Source organism: Haemaphysalis longicornis, unplaced genomic scaffold, assembly GCF_048455015.1.
Source record: "Haemaphysalis longicornis isolate Haplotype H1 unplaced genomic scaffold, Haemaphysalis longicornis Haplotype H1 scaffold_3, whole genome shotgun sequence".
NCBI classification, from domain to species: domain Eukaryota; kingdom Metazoa; phylum Arthropoda; class Arachnida; order Ixodida; family Ixodidae; genus Haemaphysalis; species Haemaphysalis longicornis.
In genome coordinates this window covers 46840365-46863037 of record NW_027526335.1, presented here as the reverse complement: position 1 = coordinate 46863037, position 22673 = coordinate 46840365, and the positions used below count along the sequence as shown (strand labels likewise).

Here is a 22673-nt window from a genome sequence, read left to right as displayed (position 1 = left end):
ACATATTTAGGCACCGTGTGGTCACCCCAGCAGATGTCCAACGTTTCGGGACATTACATCATGTTCATGACTTTTTACCTTAAAGGTCCTTGGTGTTTTGCAGTTTCGTTGATGGCGAAAGCCCGCTTTGTCTGCGATATCCTATTTAACAGATGGCTATGCTAGGGTCCTGAGTGATTACAAGGCTATCGAAAATTACTAAATGGGCAGTAACTTCTGATCAATAATTATACACAGCATTCCTGGAGAGTTCTGCCACTAAGTCAGTAGTTAAGTCCGTAAGTTGGTTAGCTCGTTGTATGTGATATATTTTTATGGTTCCACGAGGCTACTAAAGGCAGCACTTCAATGGCCTACACTGTGGACTTGTAAAGTCTGTTTCAGAGCATTAAAACTATGCCTTACTACATTCCGATTGTTGCCTCAGCCATGCAATAAATTATATCCATTATATACACGCAGTATTATGTTCAATGAATACATTGGACCTGACTAAGTAACTATACGCACAAAGATACGAAGGTCACTAGAGCTTGCTACCATCAGCGCCACACTAACAGAAACAAAAACTACAAAACCGCAGCAACATATTCATCATCTCTTTCATGTGCATTGAGGTTTTGCTTTTAAATATTTGATAATAAGAACCATTTCTCTGGTATGAATAAATACCTTCAAAATGAAGGTGCACCGAGTGGGGGTCGCCACATTTATCTTACTTGTAAAGTTTCCTTTTCACAAAGCTAAAAAACTCATTGGAAGAAAAGAAAAAAAAATCTTATAGTTCTGCCGCATGCTGAACATATTTCTAGTTTATCTTGTCTTCAAATCGCACAATAATGGGTGTATTCTTTCAATCAGAAGACCGACAAGTGCAAAGTTACCGCAGGGTGTTCGAGGGTGTATGCACCTCGGTGCTCAAGGGCTTTAATCCGTGTGCGAGATTTTATAGTTGCTACAGTGGTATTCACAGTGGCGCGTTTCTGGCAGCATCACCACCCATCCAATATGAAACTCGAAGCCACGCATCGCAGGATTCGCTATAATAATATTGAGACAGATCTACATCAGCATGAATGGGCAGGCTGTGTTGAGAAAACGTCTGCTTACGCGTGTGAGGGTGATGTTTCCCAGGGCCATTTTCTTTTTCGGCGGCGGAATTACCCTCCTCATTCTATCTGGAAAAAACTGAGACAGGTGGCGGCGAGTCAAGGAAAGTAAGAATATGCAGGTCGTCAAAAAATATTCGCCAAAAGGCGGCCGCAGTCGGCAAGGTGTTTAGACAATTCGCGAGATGTGGTCAGTTTGTTTAGGAAATTTTTCAAAAATGTGACACGCACAGCGCAGTTATGTTACAGCGACTAGGACGCGCGTGATATAGCCAGCGCATGCATGTAGAAACTGAAATAAGCCCGGGAGGGGCCAATATGGACATGTGCGCCGTGAAGACCTGAATCGGCACTTTTCCCTGAATTCATCACCTCGAACTAATCACACTTATGTGTAAAATAACCTAGTTCGGAATGCGCGTAAGCGCAGACGGGTGCCATTGAAACCTGGGTGTGCCGTATTATGACAAAGGCACGTTGCGCTGACATGCCGTTAATCTATAAGGCAAGTTCCTCTAAGTGGACCGGTTGAGAGACCAGAAAGGACAGTTATGAGCTGCTATGCAGTTTATTTCGCTCGCCTGCAGTCCTATTCGCAAGACGAAAAGCGGACGCCGTAGTTCTGTTTAAGCGGCAACAAGGTTCAAGCTGGCATGGTGAACATGCTGAACATGTTGAACATTGAACATGCATAAGACGTTAGCAGCTACTCATTTGATTTCTTCTAAGGGAAAATTTGACATACAGCTCACATGCAGCCGTAGCGCTGCAAAGACAAGCTATATAGATTTGTCAGAAAGATGTTGAACATTGAACATGCATAAGACGTTAGCAGCTGCTCATTTGACTTCTTCTAAAGGAAAATTTGACATACACCTCACATGCAGCCGTAGCGCTGCAAAGACAAGCTATATAGATTTGTCAGAAAGATGTTGAACATTGAACATGCATAAGACGTTAGCAGCTGCTCATGTGACTTCTTCTAAGGGAAAATTTGACATACACCTCACATGTAGCCGTAGCGCTGCAAAGACAAGCTATACATGTTTATCAGAATTTGTCCTTGCCGGGATTTTCCTTCAAGTGCGAAGTTTATGAGAGAGCAACACCTCTGTAGCGGTGCAGCTGATTTGAAAAGTGGATGTCGATCGAGTTTTCACTTAGCAGAAACTGGTGGTTTATCATTACGGGTTCAGTGCCAGCCGTTGACTAACCTCGGCAATGACGTCACTAATGGCCCTGAACTTCTCGGTGACGTCGCCCGCCTCGTTTATTGGCGCGTCGTAGTCGTAGCTCGTGGTCTGCGGTTGGAAGCCCTTCTCCAAGTTAGCTGAAAGTGTACGAGGATCCATGATTAGAGCGCATCGCAGTAGGTGAAAGTGGTCAGTACAGAATTCAGTACATTAATAGCGGCAAAAGGCATTACATACCCACTGCAACATGAAGATATCTCCAAATGACTACCGTCTTACCCCGTCTTGGATTAGATGAAAGCATTTTTGCCCAGCGTTCACGTCCCCTATTTGCACAGCGTTCCGTGCCCCTTTGCCTCTCATTTCGTCTCTACACAGACATTGGCGCCATTTCCGCGACGGATATGACGTCTGCCAAATCTTTGTGTATCCCGGAATAAAACACTTTCATGTTAAAAACGCGCACAGGTGGAGCAGTGGTACCACAACAATTGTGTTTTGGAGAACTAAGTTCAAATTCTATAAGAACTAAAATGTGTTTCGTTTGCATGTTTCTTTATAGCGGCAGCCATTTTCTGTACCATACAGTAACGACACTAACGTCACTTTTTTGCAAAATTTCAGACCCGCAGCATCGGCCCAACCCTCGTGCGACCTCAAACAAAGTTTACGTATCAACAACGTTGTACGATGTGTCATGGCGTCGCAGCCGTGGGAGGATCGTTGTGACTCTTATTTTACTTCCAAGACTAATGGCATAACACTAATAGTAATCTGTGTTTCTTGGTAATGAGATTTCCCGTCAGGGGGTCACTCTATGCACCGATGCACCGTAAGCCACAGATGCACAAGAAAATTCCACTAAATGGCTTTAATGCACGGAATTGAGGGCACACGTTCTAACCGCAGAGCTGTTTAAGCTTTCTTCGGTCCGTGCGGATTGTTAGCAGGAAATTCCGCTCGGAAAACTGGAGGGGGGGAAAATGCAAGGCCAAAAAGCTTGAGGGGAAGTGGAGAGGAGGCAAGAAGCCCACGAGCAGGGGTTGGCAGTACGCGCTTCGTGAAAAAAGAAGCGCTTCCCTTGCTTGGAATCGAACCTGTGGTGGGTCTCTCGCGCTATGAAACCGGCGTTTATCCGATTGTGCTGTGATTGCTTTTTTTCTCTATTGCCTGTTCACACACACACACACACACACACACACACACACACACACACACACACACACACACACACACACACACACACACACACACACACACACACACACACACACACACACACGCACACGCACACGCACGCACGCACGCACGCACGCACGCACGCACACACGCACACACACACACACACGCACGCACGCACGCACGCACGCACGCACGCACGCACGCACACGCACGCACGCACGCACGCACGCACGCCACCTCACCAACTCATTTGTTATCTACTGTGCCTAGAATTTCTTTAAACATGCCAGAATATCAAGCACGCTTGTCCTCTCCGGCGGGCCATACTGGACTTGATACACATCGCGTATATAGCACACACTTTCAATGAAATTTCTTACTGGGCGGGCATGGGAATCTGCATTGTCGACAGATTTTCTAATTTTCCTCAACGCGTGCAGGCTCAACAACATTATCATGTCGTACGAAATTCCTCCAGAATTAACAACGGGCAAGTAGCGAATGCCGTGTGGGCTGATGGGCAGTTCTTTTTCGAGGGTTCTTTTCAGCACATCCCAATGAAACACAGCATCCCAACTATTAATAAACACATGTTCTACAGTTTCTCGGATTTTGCAAAGACGACAATCAGTGTCCCATGGTACAAACAGACTTTTTTAATGCAGCCATGTTTTTACTGCTAGTGTGTTCTTGGGCAGCTTAAAAAAGAACGACTTAACTGATGGTTTCACTGGCATTGTTTTCATCCTCTTCAGCACGCCTTGACCCGCTGTGCCAATATAATTTGCCCGATGAAGCGGAACAGGCATCATGGTTTCCACTAAATCGCCGTGCAACCTTTTCCTCATAACTGTACTTAGATACACTCTTGAGAACCGAACACTTAAGAGCCGGAATGACAAGATAACTTCACGCCAATACGAGCTTACAGACCTTCCCATGCACTGCGTAGACGACACAATAAATTCTAGTAGGTGCATTTGAAGGCGCACATTCAGGTTGTGCTGTCATTGCAATCGGTGCGCACATGATATCCTTTGGGTTCGTAGCGCGGGTGTCGGCTTTGGACTTTGGCCGAGTTGGAGTTGACTTTACCTTCGAACTTGGGCAGTATAGATTTCGGGCTGTAGGAGGGTGGATTGTGGGCTTTAATTTAACTCCGTCTGAATGGAGAAAGCTTCGCCTTTTAACCATCTTTTTCTCAAGAAAGGGGTGGACCTAAGAAAAGCAAAGTTAAAGCTAGTGATGATCACCCTCCGCTGTTTCCTTAGCCCCCGCATTTCAATTGCGAAAGCGGCCGAATTATTTTTAACTGATACACCGGATGTTGGAAATAATTAAAGCCCCTCCACCCAAAAATTGTCAAGCCGGCAGTTGCCATTTGTTTTGTAAAAAAATTGCCTCGTACAAGTTGACGTTCTGAGTTATACGAACTGCGACTCTCCTATAACAGGAAAATACTTCATGAGCACGTACCTGAACTTTATCTCTACCAAAACGTCAACTTCGGCGTCGCCACGACATTGAGGTCGGCTTAATAAAGCCCACCTCAGAAACCTCAGCTCAACGTCACCGCACCATTAACCTCGCCCAAAATGGAGCCAGGCGTTAAAATAAAGGACACAAGTGTCATTCCCTGACCTCAAGTTAATGCTAAGCTTTTTTCGAAGACTTAATCCGCATTATGTATACACAATAGACATCCTACCTACTCTGCATTATATAATATAATTTACGGTGGCAATTAGCGCTCAAAATACATAACCGAGCGGCTTTGGGCATTTTGTTCGGTGCCTGTTTCTCCGCGTTCGTGAGATTAGCTGTGTGCAGTCTTGATCATCGAGGCAAAATATTCCACAAACAGAAACCGAAAAATACCTCGTTTAAATGCTAATTACATATACGCACTGGCTCCTCTTGGTTGGTTGGCTTGAAATAATTAAGGGTCCATCAGCGCGCTGAAACGAAAGTAATCAAGTGCGACGCTTGTTGCATGCGACGTAAGGGCGCTTCCTTACCGCCTGCCTTGAATCCAAAATTGGTGCCACCGTGAAACATGTACCTGCAATGGAAGGAGTATGTTACACTTCGAGCAAAATAAATGCAGCCACCTTGAAAAAATGAAGGAAGCTCACACTAACGCAAACGACTTGAAGGTAACAAAGCTGCACTGAACCTTCACGACTATCAGGACGGTTTAAGGGGGGACACATGACCTTAAAACAACTTCCTTTAATTTTCAAGTAAACTTTCTGAAACTTGTCAGTCTTGCTACGTTTTTTCCAGTGATTTTGAATACGCCATTATTTTTTAGCTGGTCAATTAGTCCTCAGGATAATTGGAGATAATCAGTCGTTTTTGGTCAAACGATAGACAAAACAGTGTTGGTCATAAAGCTGTAATCTTTATATTTTCTAATACCATGAACCCTGGTGAATGCAATAATCGAAGCGGTTTTTTGATGCATCGCTTGAAACTAATTTTACAGCTAGATAAACTTCTGTGCTTGAAATGGGAACTTAAAATTGTTCCTTGCCACTGGTGCCACCAAAGTTTAATGAGCTGTAAAATTAGTTCCAAGCGATGCATCAAAAAATTACCTCTTCAATTATTTCATTCGCCAGTGTTCATAGTATTGGAAAGTACAAATATCACAGTTTTATGACCTACACTGTTTTGTCTATTGTTTGACCAAAAATGGCTAATTATCTCCAATTATCTAGGGAACTAATTGACCAGCTGAAAACATAATGGCATATTTGAAATCAGTGGCAAGACTGACAAGTTTCACAAAGTTTACTTGAAAATTAAAAGAAGTTGTTTTAAGATCAGCGTCCACCCTTAACTCCATGACTGTAGCCAATTTGCTTCTTCTTCGCTGCCGCAACGACCTTTACTCCATCATTGCTGCTATAAAAGTGAGCTTTTTTTTTTTTTTTGAAGTGGTAATGATTGTACATTCTCTTAAAGCCCTAGTACGCTATGACGTGTCCTTCTCGGTACGAGCAAGTGTTGCCGCGATTACGACGAACGATGGAGTTTTTTTTTTGGCCAATCTTGGCCAGTCTCCCTGAGCGGGTATTGACAAACGTGCGCCGGGGACGCTAGGCGGTCGCTGCAGGGCACTCACACACGAGCGCTCAGCATTTTTTTTTTTTTAGCTGGTGGGCAGTCGCCGCAATCTTGGCCATTCTCCCTAAGGGGGTATGCTTGGCTTGACAAGCATCTTCATGGTTTTTTACCTTTGTTGTGAATAAAGTCTACCACCACCATCATGGTTTTTTAACTGCCGGGCGGTCGCCGCGAGGCACGCGCTCACGTGGGCTCTGCAATTTCTTGGTATTTTTAACTGCGGACACGCAAAACTACAATTGGTTAAACATGTTCGCTGTTAAAAAGCGTACCATGCACATTTCTCACGGTCACACTTGCTTAAGGAAGAACCTGGGCCCCTGTGATTCGCTGGATTCTTGTCTGAAGCATCTCTCCCCCGTTGCATCGCACGATTCATGCTCATCCTCAATGGATATTTTCTGTTTCGCAACATAGCATTCAAAGAAGATCAAGCATCACTTGAGCTTCGGAAATATTCTTGGAACCTTCTCTAAAGTTTCCCTGAATTATATTACAGAGACAAGCGAGTTTACTTTTTGTTATTAACTTTGCAAGGTCCTATGGGAAGTGCCCGAGGTAAAAATTTGCACCTCGATGGCTTCCGTTTATAAACAAGCCCAAATAAACGCATAGATGTTGAAAATGGGAACCGAGAGCATTCAAAGCTTTCTGAGTAGGGTTCTAACAGCAGAGCTTATTATGCCGAGCTTTAAATATTGTCCGTGCGTAGCACCAAAAAACCTCGAAGCCTCAAGAAAAATCTGCAGAAATTCAGCGAATTGTCTACTAATCATTCTTATGCCACTTTTCTAGAGTGTGAGTTCTTTACAGCGATTTTTTTTGGTTTTTGTAAATTCTGTGCGATCATTTAGATCCATTTACGCTACTATAACTATTACAGGTGTTCCGCTAAAACTTCATTTTTGGGTAAATGTACAAGGTTGACAATTTTCAGTATTTTTATATTTTTCTTGTTTCTTGGTTTTCAAAATTTTGTTCGACCAATTATCTCCATTTACGCTATCATAACGATTGAAGGGGAAACTTCCGCGAAATCTGCATTTGTGGGGAAATGCAAGGCGTTACTCGGTCCCGGCTATGGGTGTACTCGGCAAAGAATGCCACGCATTAAAAATGAAACCCGGGATCTTTACGCCATGAAACCGACAACCTAATTACTGGGCGACCACGAAGGCCCGAGGGGTACGGGTTAGCAGCGACGGGGTACAATAGCATGTGCAGCCAATTGGAAAGAAAAAAGCTTCCCGTGGTCAGAATCTAACGTGGGCCCTTTGCGTTATGAAGCCGGCGTCTACCCGGTTGAGCTATCGCATTCCGGGCACACAGCCTTTCCTTTGGGTTCGTAGTGCGGGCGTTGGCTTTGGTCTTGGCCGCGGGTTCTAGCGCGCGCTAACGCGGTCCACTTTGCGATAGATGTGAAAGCTTGCGGACGAAACGATCCAGGTCTGCCAGTCATGGAGAGCTTTCAGCGGCAAGTTTGGAAATAAATGTGAGGGGCAGCAGCCGGGTCTCCGACGAAGGAAGAGGGGCACCCCTCGTACCAATAGTGCAACCTGCGCCAATTTTTTTCTAAGTAGAGTTTTTTAGAGCTTTCTGAGAAAAGTTTTTGAAAAAAATGTTCCGTAAATAAGACGATGTCATCCGCAAATCTAAAGTTGCTCAAGTATTTTCCATCTATTCGTAACCCTGGCCCTTCCACAAAAGTTCCGGAAGCATCCTTTCTGGACAGGCTGTAAATAATTTCGGCGGGGTTGTTTCCTAGTCTATCGCCTTTCGTGACTGGGAACCTTTTAGCTTTGTTATGGTAGGAGTACGGCACCCATGCATCCTTCTCATATTTCCTCAAACAGCACTATGTAGGCCTCCTCCAATTCGTTATTGTACACTCAACAATAACCGCAAACATTTATTGCAAGAATTCTCTGTGACTTATGTTAACTGCATACGTTCGGCGTGAACAATTACTGTGACTTGTTTCTGCTAACGTACGTCCATTGCACTGAATAGCGATAGGTGAGTAATTCGGCGGCGTATGAATGAAAAACGTGAGCATTTCAAGAGGCTGACACATTTTTAAGAGCACCACTATCGCTCTGGCTGAACTTGGCTCCTTGACGGCGGCAAACAACAGAGGCACATCAATTCCGCGAGCAACTTGGACAGAATCGTAACTTATTTGGATTATTATTGCCTCTGTAAAGACTTTCACCTTATGAATATCTTCTGAAGAAAACGTTGATAAACTACCCTACACTTAAAGGGACCATGAATAAAATACAAGTTTGGCGCATTGAAAATACCGAGTCATGATAACAATGATGCCACTTTTATCTCAAACTTCAAACGTATTTTTGAGATATTGAAGAAAACATCTGAATCAGTGGCCACTCCTCCGCCACTCTCCGGTGATTAACTCTGTAAGGTAACAGAATCTTGTTTGTGCTATTGGCGGCCGCTGCCCTAAGTTACCGTAAATCATAGAGTATTATACTAATATACACTAGAGGGATCCCTGGCGCTGCAGTCGTGGGCCGTCATGGGCGTCGCCATTGCAGCTAGCGCCGTTCCTCCCCTACTTGTCTTGGCTAGCCACAAGACTTTTTTTTTTGTCTCGAAGCGAAAATTAACAAAACAGGGTAACATCCTTTTCTTGGTTTTTTATGAAGCTTCTAAATAATTCCTGACAATAAATCTTTTTTGAGGTTCAATGTTATATTAACCAAACAAATTCGATTAGTATTATACAGTAATGATGTTTTTTTTGCAGCCAGATAAAACTTTCCAGCCTGTTCAAGAGCCATGCCAAGGACAAGTGGAACATGCCAGACCGGTACATGACGGCATAGAGTTTCATTATAGTGAACTAGAATATATTCTAGTTCACTATAGTTTCATGAAACTCTGCGCATGACGGATCGTTCGCTGAAGCGCGGCTCCCCTAAGGCCCCCAAGGCTCGCCTAGACACCGGTGCCGCCAAGAAACATGACGACAATCGCAGTCGGGCCTCTAGCTTCGTTTGATCGTATCACAAATTCTAGCGTAAAGTTAACACACTGACCAATATGTCTTAGTGCAGGCCCATATTATGTCACTCCTGTTCATATTCATTTCATTCATTTCATTTTCATTTATTCAAGACAAGCATCATTACAAGTTTGTCTTGGGTGGCGTGGCTATAGGCAGAATTAACGCCTGACGGGGCCACGACGCCCATTCAACTGGAGACAACCCATCATGCAGTGCACTAACTGTGAGCATAAAAAAATATTGACAAACGAAGGCAAATTGCTCAACTACGCACAAAACATGTCGATACACTACAACAGTAACACACCGAGAAATCCCTTTAAAAAGATACACGCAATAAAGAGTTCATTTTTCGGACAGTGGAGATAATATACCATAATAGTGATTGTTTTACAGCAAAAGCAAAGTAGCTTACACCAACAAGTCAAAATTCAAACCAGAACAGAAATCACAAAAGACCATAAGTTGATCACACAGTTCGGAGGTTTTCATTCTATATAAAACCAGACAAAACAGTATACTGCTAAATCAATTTTCCGCAAGGAAGAGAGCTTTCACAGTTTTTTTAAAACTGTGTTTTGAAACATCGGTATGTAAGAGATCTAAGATCTCAGGGTACTGATTCAGTGACCCGGGTATTTGGGAAGCCAATCGCTGCTCCCCATAACCTGTCCTTGAATACGGTTTCGCGATTAAGTTTGTTCTTAATTCGTACGGGCTTTGGGTTCTATGAAACTCCGTGTTAAATTTATGTTTGTCACATTGGTACTTACGATATATTTCTAAAGACAGCCGATACTTATATAGTTTCCTGATATTTAGTATCCCATTTACCTCGAAGTAGGGCATACAACTCCGTCATTGCGGAGTTGTCGCATGAAATTTGAAAGCTTTTAGTATATCTTGTTTTTTACCAAAAAAAAAATACTTCGTGGTTTGAATGGAGCTAAGTGAGTTACAAAAGTCTACTTTTCTCCAACTGAACAAAGTTTGTCTTCATGAAACTTTTAACGTATTGGTGGGGCCTGCTTGAAATTTAGAAAAATTGAAGATGCAACCCACTCTTACAGCTTCGGTGTCCAATTTTGCCTAGCTCTAAAACTGAAAGTGAATAATTGTTGCATATGAAGTACTAGTAGGACTTCGTGTTTTTGGATAAATACGAAAAAAGTCGAAAAACACTCGCGGGTAAAAGTTTGGATAACTTTAATTGATTTGATAAACTCCTATTTAAGAGGGCAGAAAAAAAAAGCATGATGGTCCAAGTTCGCACTTTAGAATGGCCGACAACTTACTGGGAACGGGGGACGTTCCCACCGATTAATGCGAACGGCCAGTGGTTCCGAGGAGGGGCGTATTTGCCCTTTTTCAAGGCACCCGAAAAAAGGAGGGTTATCAGCTGATCTCCCTCATCCTAGTGCAGTGTTCAAATTGTGAATCCGAATGTGAAGCTTGAGTTGTGCCGCGTGTGTCAAGCGTGTTATCTTGTGTGACAAGAAATAAATTCCAATACCAAACTTTTCATAAAAAATAAACCCCGAAAAACACCCTCCGGTTTCCACCCCAAAATGAGCCCCGAAAGCATCATGTTCCAACCATAAGGCACTTAGAGCAAGTGTTTCAAAAGAATTGTAGACAGAAAAGCGTACTTTGCGCACAAGTGCAAACACTTGCAAAACAGTCCAAAGTCCCGTACAAAGTGTGATCAACTTCTGAGTAATCACAAGAAACTTCGAGTGGTGAAAGAAAGAACGGGACACATCCATTTCTTCTCGCCGTTCCCTTAATTTTATCAATTACTAACATAGCTCGCCCAACAGGCAACGATTCCAGAGGACGGCGACTTTACGTGACCTTGCGTCAACAAGACGAAGCGTATATGCTATGTATATGCTATATATGCTATGCTATGTATATGCTGTATAGGCACGTCAAATATGGGTGGTATTCATTGAAAAGTTTAGCTGTCAATTTTTTCGCTTGGCAACGTTGGAAACGGCCACGGACATGGCGCGGCTTGTGCCACTGCGCCCGCACGCCGAAGAAGAGTAAAACTCCGGCGTGCGTCGTCTGCTCCGTTTCAACCCGATTCTCAATGGTGGTGTCAACAGAGATGTTATTAATCGCACTCCCATTTGACGCGAGGCATTACTCTGCGTTCGGTGGGGTAGAGTTTGGAACACCCAACACAAGTAATGTGCTTAGCACAGACAAGTACCGCCATCCCGCGGAGCCCGACGTAACCAGTGGCGGCGCACTCACATGGTTGTCTGCATGCGTGCCTCGCCAGTGAATACAAACTATAGGCAGCCAACTACATTCTGCGCTACAGCTTATCGTGGAATGGACCATGAGACCACGGGCCGCTTAAGGGACAACGGACCCCTTATGCCAGGCCGTGTACAGGTGCTGTCAAAAGTAATTCGAACATGGTCTCGCAGATTTACAAGAATTTCTTTTTTCGGAAACGCCTGGATGCATTGATATGCGTTTAAAGCAGCCCTTCCTAATAGAAAAACCTTCCTGTAAACCGGTAATAGCTGTCGTAAAGCCAGTAAGACAATTATTTTTTGATATTCACACAAATCTTTGTTCCAATTACTTATGACCGCACGTGTACGTTGCTACTATTTCTGCCCAAAAACTGGTTGCAAAAATTTATTGCCGGCCGATTAGGAGCCAGTTAAACTGATCTCTGGATAATGCATTTCCGGAATATGTAGGTAGTGTGACACTCAGTGCGCGCGGTTTGGCGCAAGCAACCGCGAGTAAGCAGACGCAGCGCAGCGTATAAAAAAAGCTTCTTACAGGTTGAAGGAGGCCCCCATATTGAGTATTTTTCGGATGCTGTTGGCGAGAACCGTGGCGTGGACCGTTTGGTGCTGCTCGTCCCAGTGGTCTAGCCATCCGGTGTACAACTCGGAGTTGATTAGTGGGCCCCGTGGAGCTTTGCGACCCTTTTCACCGAACCAAGCTTTCTTGGGGTCCGTATCTGCGAGCGTTCGCACCCAAACATGGCACAGAGTTCGTCTTCAGCGATGATTGCACCGAAATTCGGTAGGCGATTAACATATTTTCCTTGCAGAATGGTCTGAATACGAGCTCCATTAGGACGAAAGCCTATTTCTCTCATTACGCACGAAACATCGAAAAGGGGCTGTCGCTGACGCCACAAACTCAGCCCCTTAACAATGCCGCATACACGTAGAATACCATAGCTTTCTAGACGAATACTTCTACCACCTCAAGCCTCCTTGTCTAGAGATTATGCAGCCTCTGTGTATGTGTGTGCGTGCACATGTGTGTGTGAGCGTGCGTTCGCACACGCACACACACACGCACTAAATTCGGCATAATTTTGCGACACCAAAAAAATGAATAGCGGCACGGCTGCATGGCAGGAATATTTCAAACGCTACAAGCAAATTAATGAAGTCTTAATTATAGTAGGATGGATCTTTGGCCTAATAGGGGTAAGGGGATTCAAGAGGGAAAAGGAAAATATCTATACACACATGCACACATGCGTAATATGCTGCGCATTCACACACATATGCACAATCACATGTGACGATCAATGCCCGCCTCGTTTGCCAATGCCCAGAGGGAGAGCAGTGTGTTGCGAGAGCGGGTGTTGTTGTTGGGAGTGGTCCATTGGTGTGGTACACTGCTGTAGGGTAGTGACGTGCAGCTGCAAGTACTGGGTAGGTAGATCCTGGGTGCCAGGACACTAGCACAGCATGTTGTACACTATTGGGCGTACTTCCACTGCGCACGTGGAACATCTCACTACGCTGTTCTTTTCCTGGTAGTTGTCGCCGTCGTCACAGTCAGTATCCCGGGATCCGCAACGTTGGTGGGGTCGCCACTTTGCGAGCACATCTTCTGTCAGTGCAGCCCCAGCACGTGCCTTGTGAACGAGGGTCTCACTAACGCTTTACTTTGGACTAGTTGGGTACTCATTGTTAGAAAAAGCAGCGCAGACAGCTGGGACGCAGTAGAAAGACAACCACGAGAGCCTGAGCCCCACATGGCAGTCCTCATGGCAGTGTGCGGCCGCTGGTAGGGATGTGGCGCCGAAGGGCGTGCTTTTCGGTCATGGTCGTCTGGTGCGGGCTTAGTCATAGGTCACCAAGACAGAGCCGTCGTCCTTGTGCACGTTCGCCGACGCATGTGTGACTCTGCCGCCAATGCCACCGGCGTAACCTGGTACCCAGTCCACCCTCACCTTCACTCCATAGTGTCTGTACAAAACTGTGCTTGCCATTTTGATGCCATGAGCAGGAGTGACAGTTCGGGGGTGCGGCCAAGGTGTTTCAGAGCCCCTCTGCTGTCCGTGTAGAGCACCACAGTCTCCCCTGTCTGCCTCAGTCCCCGATATGTCTCCTCACAAACCTCGTTTACTGCGCATAGGATGGCGGACAGTTCAAACTGGCTTGGGCTGGGTTGGTGCTCATTTGTCTGCGTGTGCCGACTGGGGAGGTCGCAGCCAGCCCAGCTCCTCGTGTGATTGGATCCCAGGCAGCGGCCATGAACAGAGTTCCGGGCTCTGCCAGTACGGGTGGCTGCTGCTAAACGCTAGACTTCCTGATTCTTATGATTTTTGGTGAGGTGTTTTGGAAATCTGAGTAGCACAACGAGCGAGGGCTCTAACAAGCATGATAGCTTGGGTGCATCTGAGGGTATGCTTTTTTGTGGGGGTGAGGAGTCCTTTGCCCGCTGTTGTGCGTTGCCGTCATTGTGCGCCTCGATGAAGGTTTTGATGGAAGGGATGCCAGAGTACCTGTAGAGGTCTTCAGGCCCCGTGTGACTCGGCAGGCCCGTTATAGCACGGATAAATTCGAGATGGAGGACCTAAGTTAAGGAGTAGTGTACGTGTTTGGTTCAGCATGAATCAAGTAGTAGTAGTAAAGTCCTTTATTGGGAAGGGACGGCCGGTGGGCCAGAGGGGGGAAATGGGAATAGCGGGGAGGGAGGATTAGCACTTCTTGAATCTTCAAGGGCCGTAGAGGATCTAATTGTCTATTGAGGATCTAATTGTCCAGTTTGAGGGACCAAATGGGTTGTAGGCCCCGGCTCACACTACTCGAGCCAGACCGCTCTCAAGGGAAAAAGTGCCTAGCGCGGCAAGGAATTGGGGGTCATGGTATGGGGGATTAGCTGGTGAAGAACCATTTGGGAGGGCATTTTCCATAATATATCGATGGTCTGAGAATGCAGTGCAGTGCCAGGTTAAATGGTTTAGGTCCGCGATAGAAGTCGCTGAACAGTGCGGACAACGGGGGGTAGTGACGTCCCAGGGTGAATTCATTTGTATATTATGTGAGGAGTGACAGCAGCGTTCGCAAGAGTCTTATTAATGAAAATTTTGGCTGGGCGTGGTAGGGAAGAGACGCCGTGTAGGTAGCCAAGCGGAGTGCTTGATGCTAGGTGGCATCGGCGCGCGTGGCGAGAGTGGTCCAGCTGCACCGTAGCGGGCCATAGAAGGGAGGGTTGGCAGACGAAATGTTCTGATGGTGCCTGTTCCGGCTCCACCAAATCGGTTGCCTGTGCGGCAGATGAGGTGGAGGGGTCGGCGGCAGATTCATTCCTTCGGTCCACTAACCTCGCTGAGGGGAACCCCAAGAATCCTCCTCCACCGTTCTGCTGGTCACATGATGGTCTTGCGGGCCAGTATGAGGCTGACTTTTCCTCTCTCCTATACGTAGCCACCCACCAGGAAAAACTTAGTCTTTTCGGGTGACGGCTGCTTGCTAGTGGAAAGTAAATAATGGTCGATGGTGTCCAAGGCTTGCTGCATGATTCCCTGTACGTCTGCTGTGGTTAGGTTCGTGCCCTCGGGAACCACCGACAGCGTGACGTCATCCGTGTGGAATGTCAAGCCCAGGTGTGGATTATCCGTAATTCTACTGCTAGTTTTCTCATCACGATGTTGAAGAGGACCGAAAAAAAGATGGCACTGTGCGACACACCCCTGGAAATTGAGAACATCCTTGGTTGGCCTGAGCCGGATTTTATTTCAAACGTTTGGGCTTCCAGGAACCGATCGCACAAAGTTCGTTATTAGTGATACGGCCCCACCTCCGTATCTTTCCACTGAACCCTTTCTTGGCGTCCACATCTGCGTGGGTTAGCACACAATGAAACATGCATAGAGTTCGCCATCAGTGGTGATCGTACTGTCATGCAATAGGCAATAACATTAGCCTCACATCTTTATTGTACATGATCGTGTAGCCTGGCGGATTTCCCATCAACACAATGCCATCTGAGTTCCTTTGAACTGCGATGTTTGTTGCCATGTCATTGAAGGGGCTCTAATGCTTGCTGACACAATTGTAAAGCTGTAGCACCGAGGCACGGGAACCGCATTTTAGTTTACATTCATTGCTTGGTTTTGACGTCATAAGGGATTCTTTGAAAGCCGTGTGTAGGCTTCACTTTTCGGCGAAGACTGGACAAGCTCCTTCTGCGTTCCACCTTGAGAAGGCGCAGCAGAAAGAGACGGTTTACAAAGGCTCGCATCGATTTCTGCACGCCAGTGACCAGTAGAATCCGCTTGGAACATTCAGGCCCGGCTAAATTCTGGCTACATTCGAACGTTTAAGCATTCTGCAACTGACAGAAGAAATGTAGCGCACAGCAATACAGTGGCCGTGTGCGAAGCATGCGTCGGTCGAACTTACGCACCTGTACCGAAGTCGATGGTTGCAAGCGCGCCCGGGACTCGGCCGCACTTTGACTTGATGGAAAAGCCGTCAGTCGTGAAGAGCAGCACGTCATCTCCCAGTTGCTCCCGTGCCAGGTTCCGCAGCCTCCGCATGTACGACGAGTCACACGCGTTGTACGAGGAGTACTCGTTTTCCACCTGAAACAACATTCCGTAACCTGGATGCGTTGATGGCGCCAATTCGCGTGCCCCCTTAATTGGGCCTTTAGTAATAAACACTGGCAATACCGATTGTATACGAACAACGATAGCTATACGCTAGCTTTAGATCAATGTACGAATTACAAGCTGGCCTTCTCGTGCTTTCGTGAAGAAGCCTGACGAACGATCATTGTCTGGCCGTTTCACGAGGGGATGCGATGAAACGACCAGACAGAACTACGGGGTCTGTCATGTGGCATCCAGATCAGCGCCAGATAAGCCCAGCCCCCGTGGAGCAGAGGTAAGACTTTTTCGCAACCAGTGGGGTGCAGATCCGGAACCGAATGCTAACACACATTACTTTTATCTCTTGCATCCTTTCTAGCGTGCCATGAAAAGCGTTGATACTCGGCGATAAAGAAGACTGTTAGGCGCCCGGCACAGATGTACTATCTTCATCACAGTTAGGGTGAACACGGGAACGCGTGTCATTCCGTGCGCGGGAGCCGCCTGTCGGCGTTCCGGGTAACTTCGCACGAATGCGCAGTTCGTTTGCAACGAGGCTATGTGATGCGCGTGCGAAGTTACCCGAACGCCGACGGGGAGTTAAGCCACAGTGATGAATTCATACTACCACCTAGCGGCGTCCGTGAGCGATGGGAACTTTTCTCTCCGGCTCACGCGCCATTGTTGGGGTAGCGCCTTAAAGGGGCCCTGCAGGCAAAATGCAAGCTTGGTTCCTTGTAAAAAGTGCCTCGTCCAAATAACACTGGGAATCCTCCTCGATTTACCCGACCTGGACGATCGGCGGGCAGTCCGAAAAATGCGTCGGATCGGAAGCCCCATAGGAATACTTGGGAAAATTGAGCGCCGGTTCTCCCGCACTAGAACATATGACGTATAATAGACAGCTGTGCGATTGGCTGAGGCCGGTAAAAGCAAACGCAAGCTAGGCAGGGCTTAAAGGGACACTGAAGTGAATTTGTCAAGCTCCCGTTTTTGCTTGCACTGTGTAGACTGGCTCAAATTAGCACACTTTTCATCGTTTATCCGGTTGACAAATCGGTAATTATTTTACAAAGCGCGAAAGAAGAAAAACTACCATGCGCGGTTTGCGGCGGCCGCACAAACTAAGCTGTGACGTTGAGAGGAGGGGGCGCAGTGATTGGACGATGCCCAAGGTTAGCAACCAAACAAGTTTCGGTTTCGGTCCGTAAAACAACATGTTTGACATTCGATGGCGTCGTTGGATGGGCATTCTCAATATCCCAGTTATCATAGTACCGCGCTTTTGCCATGTTGTCGGCTGTAAAATGCATCAGATAAGCCTCCCAGGACGGCTTGGAATCGTAGCATTCACTATCTGAGGCCTACGCAGTGCATGAACGCCCTCCGCGTCCCCGCAGACGCTCATATGCATGCGCTTTTCCCCCATATTTGGAGCTTGCCTCGCTCATGCTTGTATCGTAAAAAGCGTGTTCGCACCAGGCCAAGGGTCTGTTGACTCTGGCCTGTGCCCACTGCCCGCAAGCAGTCGGTGCTTATGGCAACAGCACGCCAACGAGAACTCGCTAGCGCGGCAGTGCCAGCCTGCGCGAGTACTGTGGACTAGTTCGTGGAGCAATGAACGCTGCGGCCCAAAAAAAAGGTGAACTCAGTATAGAAAACATCGGCGAAAAACGAAAAAGTTAACTCATAAAAAAAAAAAGCATGTACCCGCGGCGATTCGAACTTGTGACTGGCAAAACAGTTGCGGTGACATACCTAGCGCACCAGACAACTAGGCCACAGAGGGCCGCTGGCGGTAAGGGAAAATATTAGGTATATAATGTATAACCAGTTTACACTTTTATTTAGTTTTAGTATTTCAAGCAGCTTAGGTGACTATTTGTTGTATTGCGCTCGTGCAGTAAGCGTCCCCCGAGTTTCCACAATAGCTCACGTCTAGCAATTGCATTTCGCAGACGGGAAAGCGTTCGCAGATGCGTAGTCGTGCTCCTGACCGCTCTGCTTGTTCGCCCAGCGCAAAAAAGTGCTTTCCGCACCCTAGTTTTACGCTGTACGGTAAAAATATCAGTTGATTTTATTTCCTTAGTACCTATATTGACTTCGCTCACTCTTCTCCCCCTTCAAGAGGCCTTATATTTTCCTACTGGCGTACCAGTCAGCAGCGAAGCGTCGCATGTGCACTTGTGCAGCGCTTGTGTGAAGCGACCTTGACTCGGAGCTAGATACAGTGTACAAACTAACGAAGTAAAGAAAGGCGCATTCTTCCATTCCCAAACGTGTTGTGGCTTAGTTTAAACTGATCGAACGAATTGCGACGACCCGTCGGCGGCCGGCGGACTAAACGTTGGGCCGACTGACTCGGTCGCGGAAGGTCGGCGAGCCGTGCAGTAGCGCAGCCAATTGCCAGCTCCTCTCCTGCTGACGTCACACGAAAACGCCACAGAAAATGGGCGAGCGTAAAGAGAGGAGGACAGCATTTTCGAATTGATTTTTCTACTAAATAAATTCGCGTAAACGCGCACAGAGTGGTCGAAACAGGGCCCAGGGACTCCGGACTACAGTTTGCGCTCGTAATGCCGCATTGTTTACAAATCACTTCAGTGTCCCTTTAAATGCTTGCAGAACGAGCTATCTGCACTTAAATTTAGTGTACATTCTTTTCATAGCAAGCTGCACAGGCGTCGCCACTTTCGTGAACCTGTTTTTCCGAGCATACCCAAACTTTCACGAAGGATTACTTTCAGCCGTAACAAAAGTAAGCGAAGCACAATTCGTTCCCAAACAGGGCAAGTGTGGGCAGCGGCCTCTTGGCGTTATGGTGGCGCCATCCGTGAAAGGACACGGCAAACAAAAAGACCGTCCGCCAGCGCGCTCTTTGGTATTTTCTCTGGATACATAATCGCTGACGTCCCGAATCGCACGATTTAGTGGGAGATTTAAAATTTTGGTTAGAAGTGTTTGATTGATTACGAGGTTTACTGCGCCCACGCTACGCAGGCGATGAGGCGCGCCGTAGTGGGGGCTCCAGGTTAATTTTGACCACCGGATCTTTAATGGGCACCGAAATCTCGAACACGGGCGTTTTCGCTTTTCGCCTCCATAAGAAAAGTGGCCGCCGCGGCCTGGAATCGAACCCGCGTCCTTGGGCTCAGCAGCACAACACCTTAGCCACTGCGCCGTCGCGGCGGGTGTGACTTTTGAGTGAATGAAGCGTCGTTTTTTTCCGGACAAGCGGTAGAAGCACTAGGAAACACGGAATCTTCCGAATAAAACAAACTTGTATTAGGTGCGGAGTACCTCAGGACCGCACAATGGCCGTCCGCGTCCGTGCGCATAGCATTTACAATCGCAAAAAATTACACAGGCACCGGCAGGATTCGAGCCTGTGTCTGGTAGGCCAGAAAGAGTTAGTGTCGGTCGTCTTACTCATTGGGCTACGACCGTAAGTTAGTACCCGTGAGTCAAACGGCTGACTCTCTCACCTGTAACTGTGCGGAGTACCTTAGGACCTCCCAATGTCCGTCCGCGTCGATCCGTGCGCACACCACCATCAAGCGAAAATCAAGCGAAATTCGATTTGAGACGTGAGTTGCAGTTTCATTTAGGGAATAATCAAGGTGCAACTCACGGCTCAAATCGAATGATGGTCGGGGCGCAAATCGGATGTCGCTCGGGGCGCAACTTGGATGTCATTTCGAGTCCCTGTACGCCGCACCCTCGCCATCATCCACGGAGTGGAGATGCTGCCATTTTTTGTCTGCATGGCCCCCGAAAGCCCCCGGATTTCAGTGTGCGCCGCTGGGTGGCGATACGAGGTTTTTCGTTCTCGCAGATTTTTCGCTCATGGCCAAATCCGCTGACAGCGCCGGAATCTCTGCACATCTCTGCGAGACAAAGCGCTTAACACTACTTGTTAAAATTTGTCTTCACTACAAAAGATTCCGATGGTGAGCGTTGATGAAACGATGCGTTGCAATAAAGATGAGACCGATATAAAAAATTGCTATGGTTTAGCTTTGGTTAGCTCTCGTTGATAGCAAATGCTTCACTGCCCTGGCTAGGCCCATTGTCGAGGCGTTGTCGATGTGTGGTTTCGCAATGATATACTGGCATATTTGCAATGAATAAACTGCTTATTCATCATCCTTTTTCGGATCACGGCGTTGTTTAAGCCTCGCCGCTGTACGAACGACCACAGCTGGATTTTCGTCTTCCTCCATCACACACGGCCCTGCGCCTCCCGTGGCCTCCTCGCCTTCCTTTGTGGCGCGTGCTCATCGCTGCGGCGGCGGCCTCCTCGCCTTCCTCCGTCAGAGGCGACATGGGTTTTGCGCGCGTCTACGTTCCCTCTGTGGAGTTAGGGACAAGCCGCCGTGACCCGTTCTGATGAGTGCTTTTTAATCTGACATGATCATGACGATGATGATGGACACGAGAGAGGCGAGGCGTCATCTTTTTCAACATCCTCCCCCGCGTGAAAATGGCCACAAGTTTCACTACGTCTTCACAGTCCATGGTGGGAAATCAGTCCACTTGACAAGCAATGTCAGTAATGTCCGTAGAGGCGAGCAGTGTCGGGAACATGGCCGCTTCTGCTTCCACCGATGATAAAGGTAGTTCTCACGCCGCCGTAGCGTAGACCCGTTACCTGGCTGAGAAGCCACTGAACCGTCTGTGTAGACGGAAGTCTTGGAACCGACGAAATTGCTACTGCTTGTGGGTCCAAAACGCTTTGTTCGCCGCCAGGTGTTTTTTGTTCCTCCCAGAAGTTCGCTTTCTTCGTTTGATTTCGCGCCCCGTAGAGTTTTTTGGAATCAAAGGCACTGTCTCCATTTTCCTTTTCATTCGCTGTAATCTCTCGGCTGTCCTTGCGCTGTTGACCGCTCGGTGTCGGTGTTTTATATTAATCCTCACAACCCAAATCCTCTGGTGCGGCTTGAGTCTTGAATGAGCCGTGTTGCGCGATGAACCAGTCTCTCTTTTACTTTCTTCGGGTAGGGCAGCTCCTTTTGCGTTTTCTCGCGATATTTGAGAGATTTAATGTGATTCACCGCATTAGGGAACTGAAAAATGGATGGAAGAAACGGTAACACGGTGGTTCTTTCCCCTCGCTCTTCAAATGGCCTGCGGCTTTATACTTCATGGCAGTATTCGTTGTCGGTAACAAATGCCGTTTCAACAAAACATGTCAGCATAGTTTTTTCTGATGTCATTTCACGGTGGTCCCAGGCGTCGACTGTTATTTCTGGTTGTGCTGGTTTTGTTGTATTCGGAATCAAACCTGTTTCTCTTAGGCAGTTTTTGTCCGCCAGATGGCAAGTGGTATTTGCGACACAGAAACCAAGACAATTCATCTTTGTAGGTGGTATACCTTCAGAATTCAATTCTCGTTTGTACTGGTCTTCGTGTTTTTGGGTTACAAGAATAATATTTCCGTTTGCTGTTTCCGTATTTTCCAGCTGCTGTATGATCTCTGACCTAATCCGGGTTTTGGTGGTCATAATGAGTGCTTGCCGGTTAGTTCTGATCTCGCTTATTTTCATTTCCAATTTCACTTTTGCGGATATCACCCTGCCCTCAAATTCAAATGCGTCAAACATCTCGGATTGCAGGTTCTCAATGTCCACGGTATTTTCGACATCTCTGTTAATCTGGGTCAATAAATCGTTTTGCTCCGTCAGAATGTTCAACAGGTGAGTCAACTCGCGCATGGGTGGTTGCTCCACGCGAAAAAAAGTCTTCAGCCTTGCCGATCACATCGGTCAGTTGCTTCCGGACGATCATCCGCCTTTGGTATAGAGCCTCCATGGTCCAGTCCAGCGTCACAGACGACGATAGGGATGGGGCTCGGGCTCACGGGGATAAGGTCGGCGCGATCATTCCGGCAGGTACGCAGCCGCGAAGGCGCATCTCACGTGTGTCGGCAAAGCAGCACGAATGGCTCCGGTTGGTTTCTTCTTCTTCTAATGCCGACCCTCAGCTTTATCAACGGGTTCGTGGAAACGGCAGCTTAATTCTTGTTCTCCAGAGTTGAGAATGCGGTCGAAGTTAAGCCAAAATCCGCTCGATGTGGCTCCCCTCTGGAGGTCCCTTGGTCCCGGGTTTCTTGCACCAATAATGTGGAGAAAGGGACGAGCCGCCGTGAC

General features: G+C 47.1%; 1 protein-coding gene across 1 annotated transcript in view; it reads right to left on the bottom strand.

Moving 5' to 3' along the window:
* Positions 1-22673, bottom strand: part of LOC144175208 (beta-galactosidase-like) — a 59433-nt gene that overhangs the window by 14845 nt on the left and 21915 nt on the right. Inside the window, exons 6-10 of the mRNA XM_077704311.1 lie at positions 16338-16515; positions 12456-12639; positions 5503-5546; positions 2324-2439; positions 1111-1188 (exon numbers count right to left, since the gene is read on the bottom strand). Of these exons, the coding sequence (XP_077560437.1) occupies positions 1111-1188; positions 2324-2439; positions 5503-5546; positions 12456-12639; positions 16338-16515 (600 nt within the window). The remainder of the gene's footprint in view (positions 1-1110; positions 1189-2323; positions 2440-5502; positions 5547-12455; positions 12640-16337; positions 16516-22673) is intronic.